Raw genomic sequence first — 15,563 nt, forward strand, 5'->3', positions numbered from 1 at the left:
CCACTGTTGTATTTTTTACATCCAGATTTCCTACTTTTTCCGGTGGATTTTCCTAAAATTATCTTTCGTAAGAACCATCTTTGTACTTCAAGAAATATTATAAAAAAGAATTAGCGAAATCGGTTTAGCTGTTCTTGAGATTTGCGCTTAGCAACACATTCAGTGATTCATTTTTATATTATAGAATATCATTATGGTAATATGGTAACATAGGTAGGCTAGCTGAGAATAGTTTTTCATATACAATGATTTTATATCATTGAACCCAAATTTAACAAATAATATAATATTCTTACTCTAGCATTATATACATCATTACTGTGCGGCCTCTAGTATCTGCTGTTAGCCAAAGCGGTCCTACTTGCTCACCTTTTTTTACTTTTGACCCGATTTGTTACCATAAACCAACCCCCCCCCCCCAAAGTTTAAAATCTAAGCACTTTTACTTCCCAAAAGGTAATGACAGAGAAAAAATATAAATCACTCCAAAAATCATTGTAAAATCAATACATTCATCTCTGATCCCTCCACTCAGTCTAATATATAGAACTACCAGACTCCTTTCAATTGAACAAAATTAAAATCAAACTACATCTTATACATATTTTTAAGTGAAAAATCTTTTAAAATATTAGTTACTCTATATCAGGGGTGGCCAGCGAGAAGAGACTCGCGAGCCACCAAATATATTAATAAAAATTGAAGAGCCAAGATGTTACGTTAAGATGCAAGCCGCAAAAATCTATGACGCGAGCCGCGGTTTGGCTACCCCTGCTCTATATTATAGTATGTTAGTTTTACTTTTGTCATCCCAACAAAATTCAACCAATTAAGCATTTAAAACATAAGAAAAAACAAAAATATTAAATGGTTTGAGATTATAGAATATAATAGTATATATTTGTAAATACAAAAAAAATAGATATAAAAATAAATTTGAATATAAAAAGCACATAATATCATGGAATAGTTTATGTAGTGTCTTAAATATACAACATGAAAATAACTGGATACATTATGTCATTAGGAAATGTATAATATATTATAAATTATAGGAAATATGTTATAATTAAATGGTTTGTAATTTGAATTTTTTCAATAAATGATTGATTCATTTTAAAAGCCACTTAGAATCAACCTTTTCATAAATACAAGTTCAAATACCATATTCTTTAGTCATAATAAACGAGCATACATAATTAAATACATTTAAATATAAAATAAAAATAAATATTAAGACACTAAAACCACTTTAATACTTACCTACCTACATTTAAAAATTGTTATAAACTATTGTGAGATTGAATAACATTGTTAGATTTCTGTAGAAAGGAATCAATACATTTTTATCTTAATTGAAAAAAATATAAATGTATGAAAAAAAATTGTTCTTCTTATGGCATTAGTCCTTCTAATGAATTTTTAGCATTTAGTAAAAAATAAAATAAAAAATTATACATAATAATGGCAATAAAAAAATTATAAAATAAAATAGTAAATTGAATGCGGACGTCCAACTTGTAGCATTGATAATTGTACTTTTCCATAGTTTATAAATATTAATAAATACATAATTATTAATGTAACTGTAGATTTGTGGATTTAAATTAATTTGTAGCCCCATCACCAACTCTTAATACTTTTTGACTGCTCTCAACAAAGTCCTGTTTAAAATAAATTAGAATTATATTATTAGTATTGGTATGTAAACATTTAATAATTTAACCCACCATAAGTTCTTTACTCATGTAATACTCTTGAGTGACTCCGTCATTTAGATTACAATCTTCGCAGAAACACATAAATATTGTGTCAATCACCATCTACAGATTTAATTAAGTTTAATATTTACTACATAGTATTTATACATTGTAATAAAAAAAAAATGAATATCTTACCTCATATACAGAAATAAAACAATGGGCCACGAAATAGGCGAAAATTCCTGCAACTGTAAGCGGAACCCACAAATGAAGAACTCCAGGTTTAGTCTAAAACAAATTTCAATAAATATTAAATATATTAATGTATTAAAGAATTTGATTGGTAACCGTTTTAATTTTGAGAAACGATTAACAATTACCAGTAACCACCAAGTTCAATTAAAGGGTAACTTGTAGCGGTAACCATTTTTTTTTTTCAAAATCAGTCAATTCAACAAAATCAAAATATCAAAAAATTTTACGATTTTTATAATTTTATTTTTTTTTGGTTTTTGGAAATTGAATTCTATTTATTGATTAATAATTTTATCTTCAATATAATAAATACGATTAAAGGCAGTATACTATATATAGCCACAATAATAAATAATAAGCACCAAGATACTAAGTACGATTCATTGATTCATAGACATATTACAAAACAATAAACATATTAGATGATTATTATTTATTTTATTATATTGTAGTTTATTGATGTTGATTAACACTTTTCCATGAACTATTTTTCAATCAATGGTTGTAGGTAATGTAATTCTTATTTAATTTATCCATAGCCTCAAATGATAAAATATAGCCATTTAAGTATTTATTTATTATTTAACTTGTTCTGAACCGTTTTATTAAGTGGATATTGTTTGGTGTGAATTAAAGTAAAACTAAAATTTTCCAAATAAACATAAATGGAAAACACTGTTTGCAAAGTAGTTACCAGTAATCTTGAAGAATTAAAACTGCTTCCAAACCGATAACCACATTTTTTTAGAGATAATTTTGGTAACCGCTAATTAATTAACACTAATTCTCAAAATCCCTAAACTCGGTAGCTACATTTTTCATAAGCGGTTTCATGCCCTGGATATAAGTCAAGAAGTTATAAAGCATTAAAGCATTCAGTACTAATATGATATCAACGGTAAATAATAAATTATCACAGTCCCGTATATTAGATATAAAACGTATAATTTATAAACAATGTTAGATATTAATTAATTTTAATATTGATTACAGTACCTCAAGCATTTTGAAGCCTAGTAGAACAGTGGATGTGACCACAAGTACTTTTCCTAGGAAAAGCACAAAATCTCCAACAGAATTTATGGCAGCCACACGTAGTACGTTTGAAGTTATCATTTTAAAAGCTTGTTGCCCTGATCTACAGAAGTTATCACCATAAATAGCTAAAAATTAAAAATTACATTATTAATTTCAAATAATCAATCACTTTATGATATAAAATCTAAATTATCATAACTATTTAAACAAATATAATATATTATAAAGTATATTTTAATAATCCAAATTCCAAAAACGTATCGAATAATAATTATTCTCAATTATAACATAACTGTAATTGCATAATTAAATGGCCCTTGGCCACAAGTTCACATTATATCCCCAATTAGATCACCTGATTATGCTGTATAGTAACTAAATTATAAAAAACTATTTGTTATATATTTTTTTCAGTGAAAAATGGATAAATTTGTAATGTTTTCATTAAAATTATTATCACATGTTGAAATTCTAAAACAAATATTTATGTAAGTTTTATTTTTTTTTTTGAAATATTTGTAAAAATCTACAAGGGAGTGTGGCTGGAATATTATACAAAGACATGAGCAGGCACCAGTTAACATAATGTCAATATAGAATAAGTTTATCTATTTAATTAGAACTTAAGAAGTAAACAATATAACATTTAATTTTCTACTTTATATCTTAATCAGATGAGTATACCTAATAAATGACAAAAATAAAAATTTCTTACCGATTTCGATGTAAGCATTTCTTGTCAAATATTGTATAAATTGTTGTATGCAACTGAATAAACATTGAAATATTTTATACAATGACTTTGCTACTTCATTTTGGGAGTCCTTCAGGGTTTCATCAATGAAATTTAAAATAGCTCTAATTATTTGGAGAACAGCTATAATGAACGATCCTAAAGCTACAGATCCCATATGATAGTTGAATAAATAACCAATAGATGTTGAAATTGGAGATGAAACATTGTCTTTGTTTCTAGTGAAGAACCACGTGGCAACAGAACCAGCAATTATCATGTGTTGACAGCCAATGATAAATTCAATAACCCAAACTAATACCAAAATGTTATAAACTCTAGCAAATTTCATTAACTGATCCTTTTTATAGTAAACATTATGGCTCAGTGGTTCAAATGCAGGTGATCCAGATCCTTGAATGAGTACAGCGAAATAACTCCATAGAACGATGGCCAAGCATAGGAATAAAAACGTCTGAATGGACAAACATAATATAAAATATTAGTATTTTTATTACACAAATAAAATACTTATTAGCAGTCTTATTAAGTATTTAAATACTTTTTGACAAGTGTATTTAAAATACTTTCAAAATACTTTTTTTGAATTTTATTACAGAATATTAAATACTTTTTTTTTCTTTTTATTGTCGTATTTCAACAAACAATATTTTTGTTTCATATATTACAATTTTGAAAATTTGTCTTAAAATAATATTTTATAATTAATTTAAGAATTTTTAAGATTTCATTAAATACACAGATGACACAATACCTAAAATTCATATCTACCTTGTTGAAGTTTAACTTGACAACTGAAATTCTTGAACCAATTAAATAATATATTTATTAATAATTTTAAGTATACATTTGTAATAAACATAAAAGCATTTTAATATACTACAAAAAAGTACTTTGATTACTTTTAAAATGTATTTGTATTTATATTCAAATACTTTTGAAAGATAGTACTCAAATAAATTGTATTTCAAATACAAATTACACTAAATATTTAAATACATTTTAAAAGTATTCTTAACAACTACTTATTAGTTATTATTAACTTTTAACTTACCACCATTGGTTGTATGAGTAATAATGGCATGCTCTGTATAGCTTTACCAGATTCTTTAAACAATTGGACAACAAGGGCAATGCGGCTTCTCATTGCCACAATGATTAGCAAGATAACTATCTAATATAAATAAAAAGTTACACAATTTACATATTAATAATAAAAATATTGTATCTTAAGACATGTACTCACTGTGGATATTGTGGCGATTAATGCGAATGCAAAGTATGTATTTACATCTCGTTGAGCAACTTGATCTTTAATTTCAGAATCAGACTTTTGTTTCCAAGTGATCCTACATAATAGAATGTTAGTACGAAAACCATTAAAATGATAGTGTATAGATGCATTTTATACCACCCAAAATTTAAAATATATTACCATAAGAAAATAGATCCTGAAATGCTGACTACAACAACACCAATAAGTACAAACCAAACAACAATACCAGCAACAAATCTTATCAAAAATACAATGACAAGTGACACAACTGCAAGTAAACAAAATACAAAACTCAAAATTTAGCAATCATATAAAAAAAATTGTGAATTAACAAAAAACAATGTCTTACAAAATACTAAAATTCAAAAACTATATCATTAATATAGTTAATTAACCGCAATTTCAAATATTTTAAATATCAAGTAAGATATATATTTGAAGTTTTGCATAAAAGTTATTATGAAACTTATAATATTAAATCTTCTAGTAGTTTAATATTATTTGGTTAATAATGATTATTGTCCAATCAAAATTATTTATGATTTATGATTTTAGTTTTTTTTTTTTTTTTTTACCAACAATACAAATAATTAAAAATTCCAATATTAATATTGCTATTCAAGTGTTTCACGGAAAAACTTTTTAAAAATATTTTCATTAAAAATTCTTATAAGTAACAATATTAAGTTTGTATGAATATTATATTAAAATATTAAATTAACTTACTAAAAGCAAATATGCAAAGATATATAATATCCCATTTAGTGTGTTGTAAATCTTGGGTCATCTCCTATAAAATAAAACACTTCATTTTTAATTGTTATTCATAACGACTAAATAAAACTATAAACGCAGAAAAAATCAAAATGTTAACTAAATTAATAAACGTACAATTATTACCCAAGTCATTGAAATTGCATTTTGTAAATCATAATAATGTATACAAATATAATTCAACAAGTACATCGAAAAAATTATGGTAACTATTTTTTACTGTCTTAAATAATGTGTTGTCTAAATTATTAAAATAAAATTAATATCTAAAGTTAATGGGTATATAATAATTAACAACTAAAGAATGACATATTTGAACAAAACTTACTTGAAACAAGCTGCCAATTGATGAATTTGTCAAAATATTGTTGATGGCTGATTCATTGCCTTTTGGAATACATCTATGTAAGAACTCTTGGCTGAAATTAAAAAATCAAAAAGTTTTTAATTAAAAAGCAAACAATGTTATATAATATAAAAATAATAACAAATACATACTAATCCTTATAATCAGAACACCTCTCTACACATTCTCTCTTGACGTATTTTAAATCAGCTACTTTATAAATAGGAGCATCGATTTTTAAGAATCTAAAAATAACAAATGTATAACTAATTATGTGATAATTTAAAAATAATACTGATTAACTTACGGTTTATTTGTCATATCTTTACCAGTACAAAATTTTGGATCCGGGTTTTTATTTTTAAATCCACAAATGTCTCCACATTCATCAAAGCCATAGAACAGACGATTTACATCACCATTTAATGTACAGTATATGACTAATCCAAACTAAAAGAATAACGTAAATTAATAATAATAGGTACAAAATAAAGTTCATAATATAAAATACTTGCCAAGGATATCAATACAAACAAGAAAAGGACCAAAAATGAGCAATCTGTACAAGATCTTCCTTTTACAGGACCTTTGAAATTGGCCTATAAAAAAAGTACATAAAAATGTCAATATACAAGAAGTTGAAATTGAATCAAACAAATTAAATATTAGGTATGGTTAAAAGTGTAACAAAGATTTTTTCAGCCATAATATACAGGTACGTTAGTCAAAGTAATACAGTGAAACTTCAATGATATATTGTACTGATAGGAGCATACAAAGTAGTATACACAAGTTATATTTGCTTCTGTAGATTAGAGAAGTAACTAAATAATAATTATACATTGTATAAATTTATAATACTATTAATTTCACTATATAGTAGTACTATAGTATATGTATGTCAAATAAGGCAGTCCCCTCGTCTGAAGAGAAAAACGGTGGCGGAATTCGGTAGTTCGCAAATTTCAGTCAGAATACTTTCTGAAATGAACACTCATGGTGATCCATTTCCAGTCACCTCAATTTCACAGGATGCGACCAATGGGACCCCAGACAACTGACTCTAGATCACAAGGCTCAAGGAATAAGATCAGCCCAAGAATTTTTAAAACGTTTCGGATCTGATGGAGATAATTTTCTTAAGTCAATAGTAATAGGAGGCAAAACTTGAGTTTGCCACTACAACTCAGAAAGCGGAAAGTAAATGAATACTGATATAATGACTGAATGGCAGTACAATTTATCCCCTAGCTGTAAAAAAGTTGTTAAGTCGATTAGAAAAATCATGGCTTGAAACCCTGATAGAAATTCAGCTACAAGGGGGAACGATTAACAGGGCATATTAAACAGGTAATAGTACTCTGAAGCAATCGGGCAATCAAAAAAGTTTAGGTGAAGACTATTTAATATTAATCTCCATAATGTGCCTCTATCATAATGCTCAGTATTGTGTATTTGTGCCCATGTCATAACTGTTCAAATATGTTCGGATGTTATGTTATGACCCTCCCCCCCCTATATAATCCTGATTTAGCTTTTACGGACTATTAACAATATTGTTGATCATCAAATTTAAATAATTTAATAAGCCATTTATAGATACAGTTCTGATAAACTTTTGTAAATTGTATAACATTTAATAACTAAGTTTTTATAAACAAACTCCTTGTTGGTGACAAATGGTGAAAAATTTTTATTCTATTAACAAAAAGAAGAAATTGTAGAACTTGATTTATGTGCATTACCTCAACAGCTCAAATTGTATAGGTATTTATAACTTATAAGTGATACCTGTAATACAAGCTGTGTAATATGTGTACAAAACTGTAAATGTTAAATTTTGCATTTCAGCTACATTATAGAAATATAACTAATACATGATGACTATACTTCGGCTACTGAGAGAGCGCTACTCGTTGGCGCATCCAAATGATCAAGCTCCACGGTTTCAAACCCAAATTTTTCCCACTCTACCATATAGTTGTAGCAATGACGGTGGCGGCAGCAGCGATAGTGGTAGCGGCCAGAGTTGACGGTTGCCAGTGTATGGGCAGATTTAGTGGTGGGAATGCGCAAGTTCGGACGAGTTTTGGTCGCCGCCGGGTAGCACTATCTTAGTGGCCGGAGTAAATACTAATACTACACTATGTAATTATTACATACCTTTGCATCTGGTGAAGATGGTTCAATTCTATCCGAAGAACCGCAACAACTAAATAAGTCTCCCATTTTATGAACTAAAACAATAAAAACCAAAAATAATTAGGTACTACAATAGTTTCACATTTTTTATACAAATATTGAGAAAATACTACTCTAAAATAATTTATAACATTAATAATACTATATTTTATAACTTAATTGTCTCAATAATGACAATCTAATTACATTTATAGGAACACGTATCTTTGATATATTATTAAGTTAAACTCATATCTTTGGTTTTGTTAATAATTATTTAATTATTTAATTAATACATTTAAATAACATATTGATCATATATAATTTGAAAGACGATATTTGTAAAAATATAGGAATGGAAAAATATTATCATTTTAACTACATTTATATAATATAAATGCATAACCAAAATTTTGAAGCATTTCCATTTCCCAAGGAAAATAGTAAATTTAATTGAAGCTAGTATAAAACAGACTAAAGTTAAAGTGAAAGTAGGAAACGCAACATCAATGACGGTAGAAGTAAGAACCGGACTTATACAGGGTGATGCCCTGTTTCCAATCCTTTTTAATTTAGCATTAGAGAAAGTGATTCAAGAAATGAATATTGGAAGAGATGAAGGAGTAATAATGGATAAAACTTGCTTGAGTCTGTTCGCCTATGCAGATAACATAGTCCTGATAGGGGAAGAGAAACAAAAAGTAGTAGACTTATTTGACAGGTTAATAGAATTGGCAAAAAAGATAGGGCCACATCTCAAAATGGAGAAAACGCAATACATGAAAACTAGTAGAGAAGTAGGTAACTTTCCTATAACCAAAACCATAACAGTGGGTCAATACGAGTTCAAAAAAGTAGAAGAATTCAAATAGAAATAAAATGAGAAATAAATGCTTCTATGCACTGGGCAAACTATTGACCTCTAAAATCCTTTCAAAAGAGGTTAAAACTCAGTTATATCTCACAATCATACAACCAATATTCATGAATGGTTCACAATGTTAGATGTTGCGAAAGACGGAGGAGAATAGACTATATATTTTTGAGAGGAAGATACTGCGCAAAATATACGAACCTATATAATATGATCAATTTTTTCAAGGTGGAGGAGACTACACAACCAAGAACTGATGGAGATATTCAACAGACCAAATGTTGTAAATGAGATCAAACGGAGTAAGTTGGAATGGGCAGGCCACGTATGTGGAAAACAGGATTCAACGGTTCAAAGAGTGCTCCAAGAAAACCCAAGGAAAAAAAGATTACTAGGTAGACCAACGCTGGGATGATGGAATCAAAAAAGACTTCCTAAATGTTGGAGGAGTGGAGTACGGAGGCATGGGTTAGAAGGAGACAGCGGAAAATAGAGAAGAATGGGAGAAGATTTGTCGTACGGCAAGATGGTCTTAAAGGTCTATAAAAAAAAAAAAAACATTTATATAATACTTAATAAATTATAATATTGATCTAAAATAATAAATATAGAAAAAAAGGGAAAGAATAGGTTATATTTATTCCTTCTATAATTCAGAGTTAAAAATGATTTAACTTTATATATAATTCCTGAAGGGGGATTAAAATAATGATCTGATTTATATTATAACATATAAGTTTAAGTTGTTGGAAGGGAACAATTATATTATATTTATATGCTACCCATAACAGTGTGTGATGATGTCTGAAATTATAGAAAACATTTTTGAATATTTTCCATGGAGCCTAAACATCTGCAATTGTATTTTAATCATACATGATTCTATTTATACTTAAATGCACCTACTAGATTTAACTTTTTAATTTGTAATTATTTTTACATTTAGTTATACATAACACTATAGATAATTACGCCCAAGTTATATAATACTAAAAGTTAAAACTGTTATTTTTCATTAGTAATTGAGAAAGGTAATTAGACAGTTAAAGATTTAAGTGTTCATTTAAATCATTTTAAGGTAATTAAAAAAAAAAAACCAGAAAAACACTGTGTGAAGATAAAATCATTGCTGTAAACTGTTAACTGATTAAGCAGAATATTTAGAACTGCCAATTAGTCAAAATTCGACCATGAAAACCATTTTAATAATTGAAAATTCAACACACTCTATAAAAAATGACATTTCTAAATTCTAATCTCACACATAGTTCAATGTTGGCAATTATGCTTCTTTTCCTTTTACTCGTAAGAATTATTTTTGAATGGGAAAAACAAGTAGAAGTAGATAGGCATTTTATATTTTAGTTTTTGGCTACAAACATACTGACATTGCCTCTTGGTATACATTTGAATAACAAACAATAATTACTTAACTATTATTTTCTTTTATTATTTCAATTGGTTAGGTTACTGCTTTTGTATTACTGACTTCACCTGGAGAATTTTTTTTACTGGCAAGATAGTGCTTCATTTGTGTAACTATTTTTATATTTTACCTGCCTTAATGTCAACATAATATGCTTAAATATGTACATAATCATATGCATATTTTTTTAAGCAAATACCTTTACTTGCATAATAATATATTATAAATTATTTGTTTATTTAATATTTCATGATTTAATAATTTAATATAGGTACACAAACATGTAATTCTTTACCTACTACACACAATATGTAACAACTAACAACTAATAAGGAATATTAGGATACATTTTGACAAAATGGTTGCCTAATCATAATTTAAAAAGGTTACTACAAGAAACTGATGATCATCACATTTTTTTCTATTAAAAGTATCTTCAGACATAAAGATAAAAACTCACATCAATGTAAAAAAAGCTTGAATACCTAGGCCTAAATTATCGATTAACACCTAAGCCAAAAATGGAAAAAAATTGCAAATACTGTACCAACACCATTAACTGATGCCCATGTGAAAAAATAAAAATTGTTTTACCTAGGGGAGACCAGGGTAAAGCAGATAGCTGGGCAAAGTGAATTATGTTAATAACTTTTTGAATATTGGTGATTAAAATATAATAATGAGCATATAAGTTGGCATCAATGTGGATTACGGATGGGACAATGATTTAGTATCATTCACTAGTTTACATTCACCATAAAAGCTTTTATAAGAAAATAGTTAAATTTCTTAAAAAAAATAATGTTTATTTAAGAAAAAATCAATCCAAGCAAAGTGGAAAAATAATCTTTTTAGGAAATATTTTATTTTTATTCGATGAAAAAAATCTGAATATGTCTATTTTGTTTAGATATATTATAATATGAAAAGATGATTTTAGATTCTGAGCGGAGCAAGGAAGCTATTGGTTTTACAATGGTGTTTATTTATTTTTTTTTTTTATATCCTATATACAAAACTTCTACCAGAAGGAGTGCTTCGTTTTCAACAAATAGTACCTTATCTTTTAGCAAATTGGGTCAATATGGTACTTTAGAGAGGTGATTTTTCGATTTTATCAACAATTATTTAATGTCATGGGAAACCCACCGAAAAATTACGAAAAAACGCTAAAAATGGGATTTTAATTTTTAACGCTTTGTCTATCACCATAGAAACGAATAAAAAATTATAATATTAATTGAACTAACATGATATAATAAATAATAACATTATAAAATATCCAGACTGACAAACCGTCTCCGCTCAGAATCGTTTTTCTTATACAATGATATTATATCATTGAATTCAAGTCTAATACTATCCCCATTATACAATGACCCACTTGTAACTTACTGTACAGCAGAACGACATCCACTTACCTGATTTTTTATTTTGTTTTTATTTTACCAAGAGGAATTTTATATTTTGTTTTTTTTTTTTTAAAATTAAATATAATATTTGAAAATGTTGTTTTTTTACTGTCGGTTAATTTTTTAATATGTGTTCGCATTTATATTATACAATTATTAAATGGATTAACATAAATTATTTATTTATCTCATTGTTTACCACTTTGCCCGAATTTTCCATTTTTTTATTAATTGAGTGCTTATTAAATTTTTTGATGGGTTAAATAATGAATTTGAGAAGTCAATTTATGATTATACTAAAAAATAGTTCTTAAAATAATAGTTTGGACACCATTTTTTGACACATAAAGTTAACCTATGCTCTTTGCCCTGATCTCTCATATACCGATCATAATATTCCCGGTCAAAAATAAAGTCTCATTAATCATCTACAATCTATAAAGACATAAATCTGAATAGATACCGACTACCTGTAGACATTACCTACTGCTATAGAAGTAATACAAAAAAGGCCTTATATTGTCCTAATCATAACAAAACTGTGCCTTGATTAGCAGTAAAATTGGTAATGGTTTCTTGTGAACAACTAACTGGGCCAATTGCCTATACATTCTAATAGACTATGGAGTATAGACCATATGTATGAGTATGGACAGTCTAAATTTAAAAAAAAATAGAATATTCATTTTTATTTTTAGTTCATTACATGGGAATATTATCGCACTTCGACTGTTGTTTTATTTCTGTTTACAATATTTTTGTTTTCCTAAATTAGTTGTAAGGAGTAATGCAGTATTAAAAAATTAGCGCCAAAGCCTAAGCAATAACGAAAAAATATGTCATTTTAAAAGATACGTCTACCAATGTGATATTACACGGTCTTGCTATTACATTTTTTTTATTGTTGTAATTATCCATAGAGTAATATTACTCTATATTATTACCGAATAGGTTTTGACTTTAGGAGGTAATTACCCTCCAATCGCTAATGAAACTTATAGGATTTAAAATATTCTGTTGTTTTTCCACCGGTGTACGATATAGGGAAAACCACGATTGAGATGGGAGTAAGTGGTAAGGAAAGATGTGGAAGCCTGAATACTATATTTCTTTCTTATCTTTTTATAGATAGGGAGGTAAGGTTGTATATCGGGAAGGCCCTGTAGTATTATGGAACTAAAATTTCAGACAATGTTATCACAATAATAATAAGTATTTTAACGTGTATTATATTATTGTAATACAGGTATGTATGAGTTAAAATAAATGAGCCTGTTCAATAATCTATAGACAACAAAGTTTATTATGCAAAACAAATTTAAGGAGTTCAATTTTAACTATTGCCTACCTAGGTATTATCTATACGCTTAGAATTATTATTTTGATTATTAATTTGAGCCAAACTCTTATGTTTAGGCAATTTCTATTTTTATAACTCAAGTCTAGCTCTGTTATTATTATATTACTTAACCGATTTGATGGTTTTTATAATGTATTATAAAGTACTATTAAGTACCTACGTAGGAACTTGAATTAAATAAGTAGCAAGTAGAAAATACTAAATGTTATTTAATAATAAAAAAATGTAACATCCCCTGTTTATGTATTCAGGTTCCTCGCCACCTATCCCCATAATAATATATTAGGTTCAAGGGCCGACGCCCACCAAATACCTAAACTCGCCCCTGTTATGATACACAACTGTACAAGCGGCAAACCTTTGTGTGCAAGACGTATACAGATGTAAAAATGTCGCAATTTTTATTTCATATTTGAAACAACATATTTATACAATCGTATACCAGGACAGTAAATAATATTCGTAGGCAATACACGCCCGTTTCGCTGCAGTGACTGGATAAGACGCTCGTAAAGTTTTACGGTCGATTACGGCAGCAAGGTATATGATTATATACCGTGTGGCGTGTTGTATGTCAACAGGTAGGTCTATATAAATATGAATTGAGAGATAGCGGTTTGTGAACAGGACACGAAATGAGCTACAATTAACTGCAATAAAGTGTATAATATTATCTACCATATTATTATCATAACCACATACACAAAAACGGTCATAAATTCATAACTATTAAGAATCGAGAGCGTCTCGAAATAAACAAGTCTTGGAGTGAACAAAAAAAAAACCACATATAATTATAGAAAGTCGAGTAGAAAGTTAGCGTTGGCGGTATTCGCCGGATCGCCTATAAATAAAAATACCGGCCAACGACGTTGTACATAATAATAATATAATAAGTTTCGCGGATTCTGGCCTTTGCCCTTTGATATAATAGGTACTTAACTACAGTTGTCGCATTGTCGCGGCGGTCGTCGAGGTTCGGAACGATAACAATTAACTGTTCAATGCTCTCCCACCCTCGTCTGAAATGATCACCCCGTTTTTAGGCGGCGTGGCCATGAACGATTTTTTTCATCCGACGCCACTGCCCCATAAATCCGTCGGTCGTAAGTCTCATAACGTCATATATAAACACTGAGTTTTAGCAATCGAACCGCGGTACACGATGGTCGCCGGCCGGTGACCGATAAAAGATTTAAACGCTACAGATCGGTTGATCGGTACATCAGAATCGATGCGTTCTCGGACGATTTGCTTGTAAGGGCCGCATCATGCAGCATAAAATCGTTTAATGTGGAAAAAATTCTATTCACAGTCGATTACGGTCTGTCGACGACGTTATACATTATATTAATAATATTATAGGTATAGGTATAGGTAATATACTACAATAATGTTATGGTCGATGATTTGTACTTTGCTGTCGCGTGTCTACTGTCTATGTGAACGCGTTATAAAAATTAAAAAGGCGATGATAAAAAGCTCAAAACCGCATAAAAACTGAAAAAATCAAAAATGGATGTTGTATGCGGACCATACGTGTACTTGAATATTGGTGTAAAACTATTAAATTACTTACTCACTAAATTAACTATAGCACTATAAATATTTGCTTACCGTTTGTACTACACGTCCAAACACTCGAGGAAGACGACGGCGGTAATCCCCGTAAATCGGCTGCGGACCGGTTTTTCGATCAAAACACTGGGTCGACGATGTCAACAAAAACAACAACAACGGGCAACGAGTAAAACACGAATCAACGACGGATGAAGGGGCGTAGTAGCAGCAACAGTGCGACTGGACAGTGGGCCACAGTGTCGAAAAAGTAAAAACAAACGGCGGCGTCCGCGTCCCCCACCACGAGGAACCCGCACGAGTAACCGGCGACGCGAGTCGCGAGTAATCAGTATCGTTACTGCGCCGCGGCTTGTACCTACTTTGTATACAAATACAAATAGTAATAATAATAATAATATTTAGTCGTTCGCGGCGGCGCGGGACGCGGGACCGCCCATCGTCCGCTGACGTCATCGCAACCGCGACAACGGACAACTGCAACTGCTCCACTGAGCATACTACACGAAAACGAAATTCGTCAGAAATCGAAGACATATCGTCGCGCCGGCTTCCGACCCATCTCCATCTTTCCTTCCTGTCAAAG

At 29.1% G+C, this 15,563-nt stretch overlaps 1 protein-coding gene across 1 annotated transcript; it reads right to left on the bottom strand.

Annotated features, from left to right (window-relative positions):
• Positions 1-863: 863 nt before the first annotated feature.
• LOC100160566 (choline transporter-like protein 1) lies at positions 864-15,304 on the bottom strand. Its single transcript, XM_001944344.5, has 15 exons — positions 15,017-15,304; positions 8,310-8,383; positions 6,662-6,745; positions 6,454-6,596; positions 6,299-6,391; positions 6,129-6,219; positions 5,753-5,816; positions 5,186-5,294; positions 4,997-5,099; positions 4,805-4,924; positions 3,712-4,204; positions 2,955-3,121; positions 1,899-1,991; positions 1,731-1,823; positions 864-1,664 (listed from the first exon to the last, which is right to left on the bottom strand). The coding sequence occupies exons 2-15, from the start codon at positions 8,373-8,375 to the stop codon at positions 1,608-1,610; spliced, it is 1,776 nt and encodes a 591-aa protein (XP_001944379.2). The 5' UTR covers positions 8,376-8,383; positions 15,017-15,304; the 3' UTR covers positions 864-1,607.
• Between the last annotated feature and the right edge of the window lie 259 nt (positions 15,305-15,563).

The sequence above is a fragment of the Acyrthosiphon pisum genome, chromosome A1, assembly GCF_005508785.2.
Source record: "Acyrthosiphon pisum isolate AL4f chromosome A1, pea_aphid_22Mar2018_4r6ur, whole genome shotgun sequence".
Lineage (NCBI taxonomy): Eukaryota > Metazoa > Arthropoda > Insecta > Hemiptera > Aphididae > Acyrthosiphon > Acyrthosiphon pisum.

Excerpts from the sequence above, each read along its gene's own strand:
- LOC100160566 (XM_001944344.5), bottom strand. The coding sequence starts at position 8,375 with ATGGGAGACTTATTTAGTTGTTGCGGTTCTTCGGATAGAATTGAACCA. Across the intron at positions 6,392-6,453 it reads AAAGATATGACAAATAAACC|ATTCTTAAAAATCGATGCTC; the intron begins GTAAGTTAATCA and ends TGTTATTTTTAG. Across the intron at positions 5,295-5,752 it reads TCTTTGCATATTTGCTTTTA|TTGTGTCACTTGTCATTGTA; the intron begins GTAAGTTAATTT and ends GTTTACTTGCAG.